Below are 12,750 nucleotides of genomic sequence, written 5' to 3'. Positions count from 1 at the left end.
AAAAGGCTCCTTTGCCCACAGGGCTTGTAGTTCTGATACCCTCCTTGCTGATGTGATGGCTACCAGAAACACTACCTTAATAGCGAGATACTTAAGCGATGCGTCTTCCAGCAGCTCAAAAGGTGCTTCTGTTAACGCATTTAGAACCATGTTGAGGTCCCATGGAGCCAAAGGATTATGAAACGTAGGTTTGATTTTTTTAATTGCCTGTACCAACCTCTGTATGTATTTGTCAGCAACTCTCATATGTAGCATTGCACCAATAGCTGATATTTGCACCTTTCAAAGAGCTTGATAGATTATTTTCTAGTCCTATTTGTAAAAATTCAAGAATAGTAGGTATTAACCTAGAGTTCTTATCATTTGACCTACAGAAGTGAACATACTTCTTCCATATTCTGTAATACGTATTGGACGTAGATGACTCTCGCTTTTAACAAAGTGTCAACTAGCTTTTGTGAGAATCCTTTTCCCTTCAGCATCCTGGTCTCCGTAACCAGGCTGTTAGCTTCCAGCTGCTTGGTTGAGACTGGTAATACCGCCCCTGTCGGATCAGATCTTTGCAATTGGGCAGTATCCACGGTACGTCCACTGGCATCCTTGTCAACTTGGCGAACCATGGTCTCCTCGGCCAGTACGGCAGTATTGCTATTACTGTCTCTTTCTGTATCTTGGTTAATAACCTGTGAATAATTGGAAATGGCGGGAATATGTACACTAGGTCTGCGTTCCCATTTGATGTCAGCGCATCTGTTTGCCATGCCCCCGGCTCCCAATGCCTGGAGATAAATAGAGGTCCCTTTGCATTCTTTGCTGTCGCCATTAGGTCCACTTCTGGCAATCCCCATCTATCTATCAGTGCCGTGAACACTTTTGGGGAAAGCTCCCACTCTCCTGGCGCCAGTTTGTACCTGCTTAAGGTGTCCGCCATGAAATTTTATTTTCCCGCAATAAAGACTGCTGTAAGACTTTTGATGTGAAGTTCTGCCCATTTCATGACCAAGGCCACCTCCGACATTAGTTTTTCGCTGCTTGTACCTCCCTGTTTGTTTATATAGGTTACAACTGATTGGTTGTCTGATCTTATGACAACTTCCTTGTTCAATAATTGATTCTAAAATGCTTGGCATGCCATCAGTACTGCTCACATCTCTCTTATGTTCGAGTGTGCTTGACTCATTTTCTGGCTCCATTCTCCTTGCGCTGATCTTTCTTCGCACACTGCCCCCCAGCCTGTTTTGCTGGTGTCTGTAGTTACAACAAGTTTCAATTCTGCTGCAAAATTATCTTCCGGCGCTCAATCTTTGAGCATTTGACCACCATTCGAGATCTGAGATTGCCCCTTTTGACAGGTAAATTCTCTGCATTGGATTCTTGGCATCTCTGAGTTAAAAACATTTTTTGCAGTGTTCTCATGTGGAATCTGGCCCACGGAATAGCGTCTAGCGCAGCTGACATTAGCTTCAGCCATCTGTCTTGTGTTTGTTTCACAAACATACATTTTTTATCCAGAATGACTCCCAAATACTTTACTGCCGGTGAAGGTCCTAGATTACTTTTTTTGATAATTGATTAACCATCCATGTAGCTTGAGATAATCCATCACCAACCTTGTGTGCGCCAAAATGAATAGGTCATCTAGATAGGGCCAAATTGAAATGCCTTGTACCCTGAGATTGGCTACTAGCACAACGAGAACTTTTGTAAACGTTCTCGGTGAAGTCGATAGGCCGAATGGCAGTAATGTGAACTGGTAGGTAACTTGTTTTATCCGAAATCTGAGGTAATTTTGGTGTCCTATAGGAATATGTAGATAGGCATCTTTCAGGTCGATAGTTGTTAAGAATGACCCTTTTTCAATGTCCGGTAATATGGACCTGACCGACTCCATTCTGAACTTTTTTACAATAACGTAAGTATTTAACCTTCTTAGGTCCAGAATCGTTCTGAAACCTCCCGGGATTTTTTTTACCACAAATAATCTTGATATCCAACCCTGATCTTCGTGTTCCCTTGGAACTTTTTTGACCACTCTTTGTTCTAGCATTGCTTGAAGACTGCTGAAAAGAGCTGACCTCCCAATTCCTTGAAACGGGGACTCCTCTATCCAGTCTCCTCCATAGAGTCTTTGAATACGTTCGCATCCTCCAACGGAAGCGTTGTTTTCCTTGATATACGAGCGACCGTAGCGTCCACTTTGGGCGCCTCCTCCCACTTTTTAATTTGCTCAGGATCAAAGGGGTACATTTTAGACAGCCTTAAAAGGTACAGTCACCTTTTTGTCCGGGTGCCCCCATTCCTCTTCCACCACATCTTTTAATGTTTTGGCCAAGGGAAATTGTTTGACTTTGGAAATTGTTTGACTTTTCTTATCCCTGAATAGCAAATCCTGAAGTTTCCCTCTTCCTGAGGGTCTTCAATATTAAGGGACTTATGAATAAGGGACAATAGATTATCTAGCAGATCTGGGTTGAAATCGAATTCCTCCTTTTCCTGAATGATTTCCCCTTCCTCTGTTCTGACTGCAGGCCCTGCCTCAGAATCATCTGAATCCGAAAGAACTGCCCTAGTTCTTTTTAAAAGGCGCGCTAGCCAAGTCTTCCTTTGTGACAAATGTATCCGCCAGTGCTGTTTTTAATAAGGCCACCAACTCATTCATTTGTGCTGGTCCCATTTGTTGCGACCCTTTACATTTGTCATAGCGAGCCTGAACATTTATCCGGCAGCACTTTGACGCATAAGGAACATTTTGCAGAATGTAGCTGCTTGTGTTTAGCCTTAAGTTCAATTTTTTCTTTGCTGGTCTCTGACCTACCAAAAAATCAATTACCCAGCATAACATATGCTATAAAAGACAGAAATAACAGCAATCTTCTCCTTCTGGCTTACCCGGACTTAGTCAACTGCTTTTTTTTTCTTCCTCCATTATAAGAATAGGCTCCAGACAGCTACTGTACACTGCCAATGAACAAAAGCTAATCAGCCAAAGTTTAGAAAAACCATTGCCTCAGCAGCGCCGCTGCCTCACAGGGCCTTACCCCAGTCTGCCAGCTGTTGTAGATCCGTGACCACAAAAACAAGAGTAAAAAACTTAGAGGTTCTGCGCCAGAAAAGGTCGCTACAGAAACTAGGTATGGAAGGACAATCCCAAAATCCTTCAGGTATCACAATAGTAGCAAGAGAGGGTATACCAATTTCAAACAGCGCCCAAAAGCCCAGGGTGAGTGGGTCTAATACAAAGTGCAGTAGGGGGAATCAACAAAAAGGTACTTCCATATAATTGATGTTCCACCTGTATCCAGTAATATTCCTCTGATGGATGGGGTGCTTCAGTACATGTAAACAGAGAAGGGCTTATAATAGTGAAGCCTGTTTAATAAACATGTACACATAGAATCATAAAAAACAATACAATATAATACATAAACAATCATAAAATCCAGACTAGTGAGGAGGATGGGTACGCCAACGCGTTTCGACCCTTGAACCAAACGGGTCTTTCTCAAGGCATGTGCCTTGAGAAAGACCCGTTTGGTTCAAGGGTCGAAACGCGTTGGAGGAGTACTGTTGGCAGCATCCCAGACAGAGGAGGACTTAAGGGACAACCAGAGGAAGTGTCTGACCCCCAGCCCTGTTACCCGGGACCGGACTGGTGATTATTTGACTGAACACTTGTGAACTGATTAACACCCAGTTCTGATCCACCTCTTGGTAATTTGTACCCATCCTCCTCACTAGTCTGGATTTTATGATTGTTTATGTATTGTATTGTTTTTTAGGATTCTATGTGTACATGTTTATTAAACAGGCTTCACTATTATAAGCCCTTCTCTGTTTACATGTACTGAAGCACCCCATCCATCAGAGGAATATTACTGGATACAGGTGGATCAATTATATGGAAGTACCTTTTTGTTGATTCCCCCTACTGCACTTTGTATTAGACCCACTCACCCTGGGCTTTTGGGCGCTGTTTGAAATTGGTATACCCTCTCTTGCTACAGCTGTTGTAGATCCGTCTGCAGCAATCACTTGGACTGCAGACTGATTCTTATACTGTGGTGCCCCCCGGGTGCCTGCTCCACGTCAGACGCCGGCAGCGCCACACCTCCCAGTGCGGGCACCAGTTTGTGACTTCAGCACCGCGCCTGTCACAGTGGGTGCCTACTCTTGATGTCAGTTGCCGGCCGGGCTACTTACATGGTGTGGTTCTTCCATCTGTAACTATCAGAGCCTGCCAACACCCGGGGACCGCTACCCTCCACCACACTTGGTAGTGGGGTACCTCAGCAGACTGACGCCCCTACAGCTCTTGACAGAGGAGGTCCCACCATAACCCCTTCCTGCACTGGGCAGTGGGGTCGTCTGCAGCTCTTCACAGGCTAAGCCATCCATCTACCCGGGAAAAAAAAAAAAAAAGACACAGAGCCCAAGGGGGGCGGTCCTTATATAGGGGGCAGTGTCTTTTTGTTCCTTTCCAGATATCTACCCAGGAGGGCGTAACCCAGAAGTATGCTGCCATGGGCAGGTAGAGGAAAGTGCGTTTTTGCAAAGTGTGTATGAATGGATAGAGAAAGTCAAAAATGGCCACGTGTCAGCCATGAAGGAGGAGCCGGGTATATGCCGCTGCTTATACTGTCAGTGTTAAACAAAATAACTTTTGTTTTGAGGAGTGAAAGCATCCTCCCTCCAGTCCTGATCCTGGCCCATGGGACTATCACCTGTTTGGTCCCCTGAAATCAGTCCTAAGTCAGGTCCGGTGACAACAATGGTGCATTCCTGGCTCCCAGCTCAACCTAAAACAATTCCTATTACTGGAATGCAAAAACTTGTTGAAAATTGGATAAAATATATTGAAAAATAGATTGTTAAAAATTTGAGATGTGCAGGCTCTGATTTTAAAGCAGGATTTTATTGGCTATCCCAAATCACATGACCGTTGTTGACCGTTGATAGCCAATAAGATCCTGCTTTGAAATCAGAGCCTGCACATCTCTATTAAAAATAATGTTTTTGTCTTTTCTGAAAGTTGATTACAATAAATGCTACAACCAGAGTGTGGATAATCTTAGACTCGCCCTTTTATTTCTATGGGTACTATGTTTTGTAAAATGATCCTGAGGGTGTATCAGAAACCTCACCCTGGGGTAAAAAAATAAGGGAACGTATGGTACAAAACTACACAGCACAGTCTGTTCTAATGCCCGGAAGGGGGCACCCGCTGGCACAAGAGATGGCATCGCAGCTGTACTGAAGGCACTAACAGATCCGAGGTATAGCCATAGTCTGCAATAACAAAGTACTAGGAAGAGAATACCATCACCTCTGCGGTACAGAACTATTGCACCCCAGTGCTGACACGTTATATTGCACTATACTCCGTGTCCGCTGCAGTAAGGGAAGACCCCTTGCTCACATGTTCTCCTTGGCAGCTGTCTCCATGTGCACAGCGAATGGCTCCATATCCACCTGCACAGTGTGTGCGCTGCATCTCTCCAGCCCCTGGAATATAGCACAGGTCAGAACACACTGTGAAATATTGGGAGATCTTAGTGCGCAGAAATGGGCGAGCTATACACCAGGAGCACAGACGCAGATCCCTTCTGTTCTAGGAGCGTGTACCTGCGCAGGAGCTATTCTCACACCTCTCCATATATCCTCAGGGATTCGGTATGAAATCCCGAGAGGGTCAAAATCCCGGCATATAGAATGCACTGGTGAAACAGTGTACATGACTTTCCGTCGACAGGTGCGAGGTCGACATGGTTTTTTTCACTGTTTTTTTACCCGAATGTCGACATGGACACAGTTGGAAGTGAACCGCAGCCCCTCGCATAGCTCGCAATGCTTTGCGCTCGGCACACTATTTTATTCTCCCACCACGCCCTAGTGGATGGTAGGGCATGAAATACCGCCTGTCGGCTTAAAAAACAGTGAAAAAACTCATGTCAACCTCGCACCTGTCGACGGAAAGTCATGTAGACTGTTTCACCTGTATATTCTATATGTCGGGATTTTGACCCTGTCGGGATTTTAAATGTCGGGATTTTGTCCTTGTCGGAATTTTGACTGCATCCCATCCACAGAGGCTCCCCCACATTGGGACAAGTTCCCCTTTTAGTCTGTATGACTATTCTACATTCCCCCATGTGTGTCTGTGAGACGTGTAATACCTGCGTATTCTCCAGCAAAGTCTGTATCACTATTCTACATTCCCCTATGCGTGCCTGAGACGTGTAATACCTGTGTATTCCTTCAGCAGTTTGTATGACTATTCTACATTCCCCATGTGTGTCTGTGAGACGTGTAATACCTGTGTATTCTTCAGCAGTCTGTATGACTATTCTACATTCCCCATGCGTGTCTGTGAGACGTGTAAATACCTGCGAGTTCTCCAGCAGTCTGTACGACTATTCTACATTCCCTGTGCGTGTCTGTGAGACGTGTAATACCTGCGTGTTCTCCAGCAGAGCCTGTATGGAATCTCTCTGCTGCGGCTCCCTGGTCAGTATGTATAGGAAGCCGCCTCCACCAGCCCCAGCCAGCGACTGTCCATACACGTATGGCTGTAACGTGTCCATTATCCTCCGCACTGCCTGCGGCTCACAGCCAGGGGCCATCCGCTTCTTCTGCTGCCAGTATGTAGAGAGACAGTTTCCAAGGAGCTGCAGATCCCCTGCACACAGAACAGAGCCTGGGTAGAACATTTCTCTGCTCCCCTGGACATATATGTGCAGTTACTACATAATAATATAATAATAATTTTATATATATAGTGCTCTTTCTCCAATAGGACTCAAGGCGATTAAAAGATAGAATGAATGTAATACAGTACAGAAAAGCTTTTCATAAACAATACTTAAGGGACTGAAGGAAACGCTTGAGTAAATAGGAAAGTCTTGAGTCTGTTTTTGTTTCTCGAACTGTGCGGGGAAGTGAGTTCCATAAAGTCGGAGCTGAATGGCTAAAAGCTTGACCCCCAGATGAATTACGGGAGACCCTAGGTACTGCTAAAAGTCCTTCATCTACAAACCACAGTAATCGGGTGGGACAGTATGGAATCAGAAGCTGCTTCAGGTACCTTGGGCCTTGGTCATGTAGGGCTTTGAAACTCAATAGATTGATCTTTATAATTATTCGCCATTTTATTGGCAGCCAGTGAAGGGAGTAGAGAATGTGAGTAATGTGGCTAGAGCGGGGCTGTTTAGTTAACAGCCTGGCAGCTGTGTTTTGTACCAGCTGTAATTGGTGCAGTTCTTTTGCTGGTAGACCAAGGTAAAGGGCATTGCAGTACTCCAAACGAGATGATACAAATGCATGTATGACTTTTGGCAGGTCTTCAGATGGGATTAAGGGTGAGATTTAATAGGATGAGATATTCAGAAAGTGAGAGATTTGGGAAGAAATCTCCAGTTTTTTTTAAAGCGGCAATCATTTACACTGCAAAACCAGTTTGATTTTGCAGTGTAAATGATTGCCGCTTTAAATAAACTGGAGATTTCTTCCAAATCTCTCACTTTCATAATATCTCATCCTATTAAATCTCACCCTAAGGCCGGTTTCACACACTCCGGCTCCTGCCGGACGGCGAAATCCCGCACGGCCAGGGAGCCGTACTGCACACATTAGTTGTGAATGGACACTATTGTGTCCATTCACACGGGACGGCCACGCCGCACGGCTGCAGCCGGATCCCGCCACTGGAAGGGAAGGCTGCCGGGCTGTGGCCATCCCCTCCATGATAAACTACTGTGTGCGGCACGGTTCCCTGGCCGTGCAGGATTTCACCGTCCGCCTGGAGCCGGAGTGTGTGAAACCGGCCTAAGTGTTTGATTCTGGCTATATACATGGTATTATGGGCGAGGAGAAATCTCACCTGTCTGGAAGGCCGCAGCGCACACCTCAGCATTGCTCACTAGCGCGTCCACGTTTATCGTTATGTCGGGAAGACGGGCATACCAATTCCGCAGAACGTCCTAACGGGAGAAACCGCTTGTAGGCATTATAGTAGGTACAGCACAGGCAGGCATTCTACTAGACACAGCACAGCAATATAACGCACGCACACGCTCATACAGGTGTACGCTGCACGCAGGCACTATAGTGCGCATACAGGTGTAGGCTACACCCAGGCAATATAGCACACATACAGGTGTACGCTGCAAACAGGCACTATAACACATACACTATAGTGCGCATACAGGCATACGCTGCACCCAGGCACTATAACACATACAGGTGCAAGCTGCCCACAGGCACTATATAGCACGCTAACAGGTATAGGCTGCACACAGGCACTATAGAGCTCATACAGGTGTACACAGGCACTATAGCATGCATACAGGTGTACAATGCACACAGGCACTATAGCCAGGGCTTAAAGTGGTGTCCCCCCCCCCCCCCCATATTAGGCAGAGCCTAGACCAGTGCCAGGGAATTTTGCCCTACCTCCAATAAAAAGGGATAATGGCAATGGTCCCACAAGGAAGGTGTTGTCACACAATAGTAACTCCATTTAAAACTACAACACACAGTAGCACAATCATATACACATTTAAATGCATGTAGTGCCGTTGATTCATATTAAATCACACAGTAGTGCCCCTTCTACACATAGGGGCAAATGTTTTAAGCTTTAACAAGAGATAAATGCAAGGGTGATGATGAGCGATTAACGCCCAGACAATCACCTGCTAACTGCCATGTTACAGCCTGTGTTTGAAAAAAAGTCAGTAAGGAGCTGATTGGCTGGCTGTTTATCTCTCCTTATCACCCTTGCATTTATCTCTTGTTAAGGCTGAATACATCTGCCCATAATGTCCACGGTTGTGCTGCTTCCACACATCTGTCACTCCAGCAGCTCACTGTCCATGTCCCTCAGCAGCTCCATGCCCTGTGTCCCTCCAGCACCTTCCCCACCTCTGAGTCCCTCCAGCCCCCTCTCACCCTGTCTTCAGCAAGCACAGAGCCTGCTGTTAGTGGTCCTTCTTCACTTCTGCGGTGGTGATGGTATGACATCACATACGCCGTGCCAGAAGAAGCCGCCGCTGGGACAGGCTTTTCTGTTGGAATTACTGTTCAGGGCTGTGATAGAGGTGGAACTCCGTTCCCCCTACCATTAGAGGTGGTGGAACTCAGTTCCCCCTCATTTTAACCCCTGACTATAGCACACATACAGGTGTACGCTGCACACAGGCGCTATAGTGCACATACAGGTGCATGCAGGCAGGCACATGCTGTACTCAGGCACTAGAAAGCGCATACAGGTGCACACTGCACCGAGGCACTGGTGATAACACAGCAGCCAATCAGCTCCTGTCATTTTTTTTAAACCCAGTCTCACCATTAAGAGCTGACTGGCTACTGCATTATCACTTCCCAGGCTTAGTACATCTGTCCCATAATGTAGCATACCACAGGTATATTACCTGCAGCAGATTACGAGCCAGCCTAGTCTTCCCAGTATACACCAGGAGCAGGTGTTGGTTTAACTCCTCCAAAAACGTTTTGGGCAGCTCAATACGCTCAACCTGTACGTGAAGGGGCAACTCAGGAGCAGAACGGCCAATTTTCACCCCTGGAATCAGCCCTCCGACCTGGTCCTGCCAGCCACCGCCTGAAGGGAGATACAAGGAGCCTTCAGCCTCATGTAAAGCAGAGATGGCAGCTGTGAGAGGTTGTCACTCACCTGTGGTCAGTACCTGCTCCAGGTGTAGAACCGCATGGATCAGAGCTTCCGCATCTACTGACCTTCCCGATACCTCGTATAGCACAGCCATCACTGCCCCGGCAAGGATACTGCTCGTACCTGCAGGAGACAGCACCTGTAATTCCTCCACATGGTATAAACCTCTAGGACCCCGGATAGCTGCCCCCCTCCGAGGCTCCGACGCTCTAATCCCCATACCTGGCACAACAAAATAACACGATTCTTGCAAAAATGTGCACACTCTGCTAAACGCCTCTGGAGGAAATCTCACTCTCTGGCAGACTTCCTCCATTTCAAGTTTATTCTCTCCTCCTACAGCGCTGCTCTCTCCTCTGCCAAACAATCTTTTTTCAAATCTCTCATCCCATTCCTCCAATCCCCGCCGTCTCTTTGAAACTTTCAACACTCTACTTCGCCCTGCACCACCCTTCCTCCCTCACTGCCATTGACTTTGCCTCCTGCTTCCTCTCTAAAATTGAGATAATCCGACATGATATCTCCTCCCATACCCCCTCTGCTGCCCACCCAGCCCAATCATCCTCTCCCCCCCCCCCCCCCCCCCCTCAGGTCCAACCCTCTGAGTCTAGCTATCTGCAAGGGGGCATCAGTTAGGTTCTGATTCTTCATGCCTTGCATCAGATAAGTAGATTCGTGCAACCTTCATTTTTATATTATATAAATAATACAAACAAATTCTCTGAACAACAATGAAAAGAGGGGGGGGGGGGGGGGAGAATTAGGATTTGCGTTTCCTATCATAGTTTTTTGTAATGTAGATAAAAGAGTTGACTAGTAGATTCAAATAGTAAAATTATCTATGTGGGTTTCAAAAAGTTTGCATATTTTATCTTTCAAGTCGGGGTTTCGGCTACGTATGAATGGGCCCCATACTCCATAGAAGCGGGAGATCGGAGCATCAAAATGTCTTAGCGTGTCATATCTATCGTAGTACATTTATTTCAGCATCAGGGCTTCAACCTCATTTATAGTGGGGATATGGGGGGTGATCCACGAGTTTAGTATCACCTTTTTCGCAATAGTGACGGTGAGTGTTAAAATCGGGATCAGGTGAGCTGAGCCAGGTGGAAGTGACCAGGCTTCAAAGTTGGCAAACAATAATGGGAGAGGATCTAAACATACCTTCAATTTGAAGTTGCAGTTGATGTAGTAAACAAGCTTAAACCAGAATTTTCTTACATGCCTGCAGGTCCAGAAGTTATGTATGAAGGAGGCCGTATGGAACCGACATTTTGGACACATACCTGTTTCCTCCTCTACAAAGACACTTCTACGTGTTGTGATATGTATGCCCTATGGAGCACCTTAATGTGGACTTCCTGGAGTATGGAGGATTTGAGAATACGTAAAGTGTTGTGGTGATATGTGTAGAGCGAGTTGTTATCAGTCAATAAAGGAAAGTCATTCACCCATCTGGATGTGATTTGTTTCCAGTTATTTTCTGCTGGGAGGGCGGCAAGTAGCTTATAGATATGTTTGGTTCTGAAAGATGCTGTTTGTAAGGAGGATATGTGTCTCATTAATACTAGTGTAGCCGGTGTAAATGGAATAAGTGGGGGGAGGGAATTTGCATAGTGTCTTATCTGGAAAAGTGGGAATATACTGTTGTTGGGTAGGTTGAATCTGGATTGGAGATCTGTAATAGAGTATAAGTGGCCTCCCGGGTCAAAGACTTGGGAAACAATCTTTAGTCCTTTATGGCGTAGTCTAAGGAGAATGGAACTGTCTATTCCAGGAGTGAACCAGTGGCGTAGCTAGCGTAAGGCAGCCCCCGCTGCCGCTTGGGGGAGCGTGCGGCAGCAGGGGCGCCGGGCCCTGGCACCCGCTAACCCTGCGGGGTCTGCAGTATACTAGGCAATGGCGCACTCAGAGGTTTTTTTTGTTAAGCAGGGTGGCTGCTGACCTACTGCCGCTGCTGCTTCTGAATGCCCGGCGGCTCCTCAGCGCTGAAGGCATTTGGAAGCAGCAGCAGCAGGAGGTCTGCAGCGGAGGGAGAGAGCGATGTGCAGCGTGACAGCAGATCATGAGACCTGATGCTGCGTGACAGCAGAAGTGCTGGAGATCAATTGACCTGGAGTTTCCGGCGCCGGTCAGTGAGGGACACCGTGTGATTGATGCACCTGAAGATGCCAGCGCTGCGGGAGATCCGGATCTGCAGGGCTGATGAGACCCGACAGAAGTGCCGCTATTGCTGATGGGAGACTGGGTACTTACCCAGGATGGGGGGATAAGGAGGTACTTTACAAGTTATTTCTGTCGCCACCCTACTCTCTTGTCCTTAGTCCCCTTTCCCTGTCTGCTTAGGGCACTCTCTTACCTTCCCGTCCTCGTCTCCCTAGCCCCCTCCGCAGTTCCCCTCCCTCACTCCCTGTCTCCTCAGCCCCCTCTCTCGCCACTCCGTCTCCACAGCCCCGTCATTCCCCCTTCCCTGTCTCCCCAGCCCCCTCTCTCCCCACTCCATATGCCCAGCCCACTGTATATCCGCCATCACAGTCCCCTATCTCCACAACCCCCTGTCTTTCATACTCCTTGCCTCCGTAGCCCCTCTTTTTCTCTTTCCCGTGCTGTCTTCCCCCACCCCTCTCTCTCCTTTCCCTACCTGGCAATGTCTCAGGGACACCCTCTTTTTCTCCCTGTCTATACAACTTTCTGTCCCTAACACTCACTCTTGCTCCCCTCTTTCTCTATATCTCTCACTTCTGAGCAGTGTATGTGTACAGTATCTAAAAATAGGGGAATAGCCCCAAGTGCATTATGGGGAAGGGGGGGGCACCAGATAGTTTTTTGGCAGGGGGGAGCTAAATTTATAGTTACGCCCCTGGAGTGAACATTGGGTTTTCCCAGATGGGTAGCCGGGGGGAGGTCTCGGGGTCGCGACCCAGGTCCTTCGAGGCAGACCACCATGCGTGTCAGTGAATAGTCTGTTGTGTAGAATGTGTGGTGGGATGTGTTTGCGAGGGGTATGTAAGAGGGCTCCGGGGGAGTATGGGGTAAACATTGCACAGTCTATTTCATATTCTGAG

At 47.1% G+C, this 12,750-nt stretch overlaps 2 protein-coding genes across 5 annotated transcripts in view; one reads left to right on the top strand and one right to left on the bottom strand.

The window, feature by feature from the left end:
- COG4 (component of oligomeric golgi complex 4) overlaps window positions 1-11,141 on the top strand; it is an 86,442-nt gene extending 75,301 nt beyond the window's left edge. The window contains exon 20 of the mRNA XM_083163815.1: window positions 10,917-11,141. The gene's annotated coding sequence lies outside the window, so the exon portion shown is untranslated. The remainder of the gene's footprint in view (window positions 1-10,916) is intronic.
- FCSK (fucose kinase) overlaps window positions 5,064-12,750 on the bottom strand; it is a 115,067-nt gene continuing 107,380 nt past the window's right edge. For all 4 annotated transcript variants that reach the window (XM_083163808.1, XM_083163810.1, XM_083163809.1 and 1 more), the window contains 5 exons: window positions 9,689-9,808; window positions 9,429-9,616; window positions 7,877-7,976; window positions 6,453-6,676; window positions 5,064-5,502 (listed from right to left, as the gene is read on the bottom strand). In XM_083163808.1, the coding sequence (XP_083019934.1) occupies window positions 5,413-5,502; window positions 6,453-6,676; window positions 7,877-7,976; window positions 9,429-9,616; window positions 9,689-9,808 (722 nt within the window). In that variant the 3' untranslated portion in view covers window positions 5,064-5,412. The remainder of the gene's footprint in view (window positions 5,503-6,452; window positions 6,677-7,876; window positions 7,977-9,428; window positions 9,617-9,688; window positions 9,809-12,750) is intronic.

This window comes from Crinia signifera, chromosome 11 (genome assembly GCF_055691185.1).
Source record: "Crinia signifera chromosome 11, ASM5569118v1, whole genome shotgun sequence".
Taxonomy (NCBI): domain Eukaryota; kingdom Metazoa; phylum Chordata; class Amphibia; order Anura; family Myobatrachidae; genus Crinia; species Crinia signifera.
This window is presented reverse-complemented; position numbering and strand designations above follow the sequence as displayed.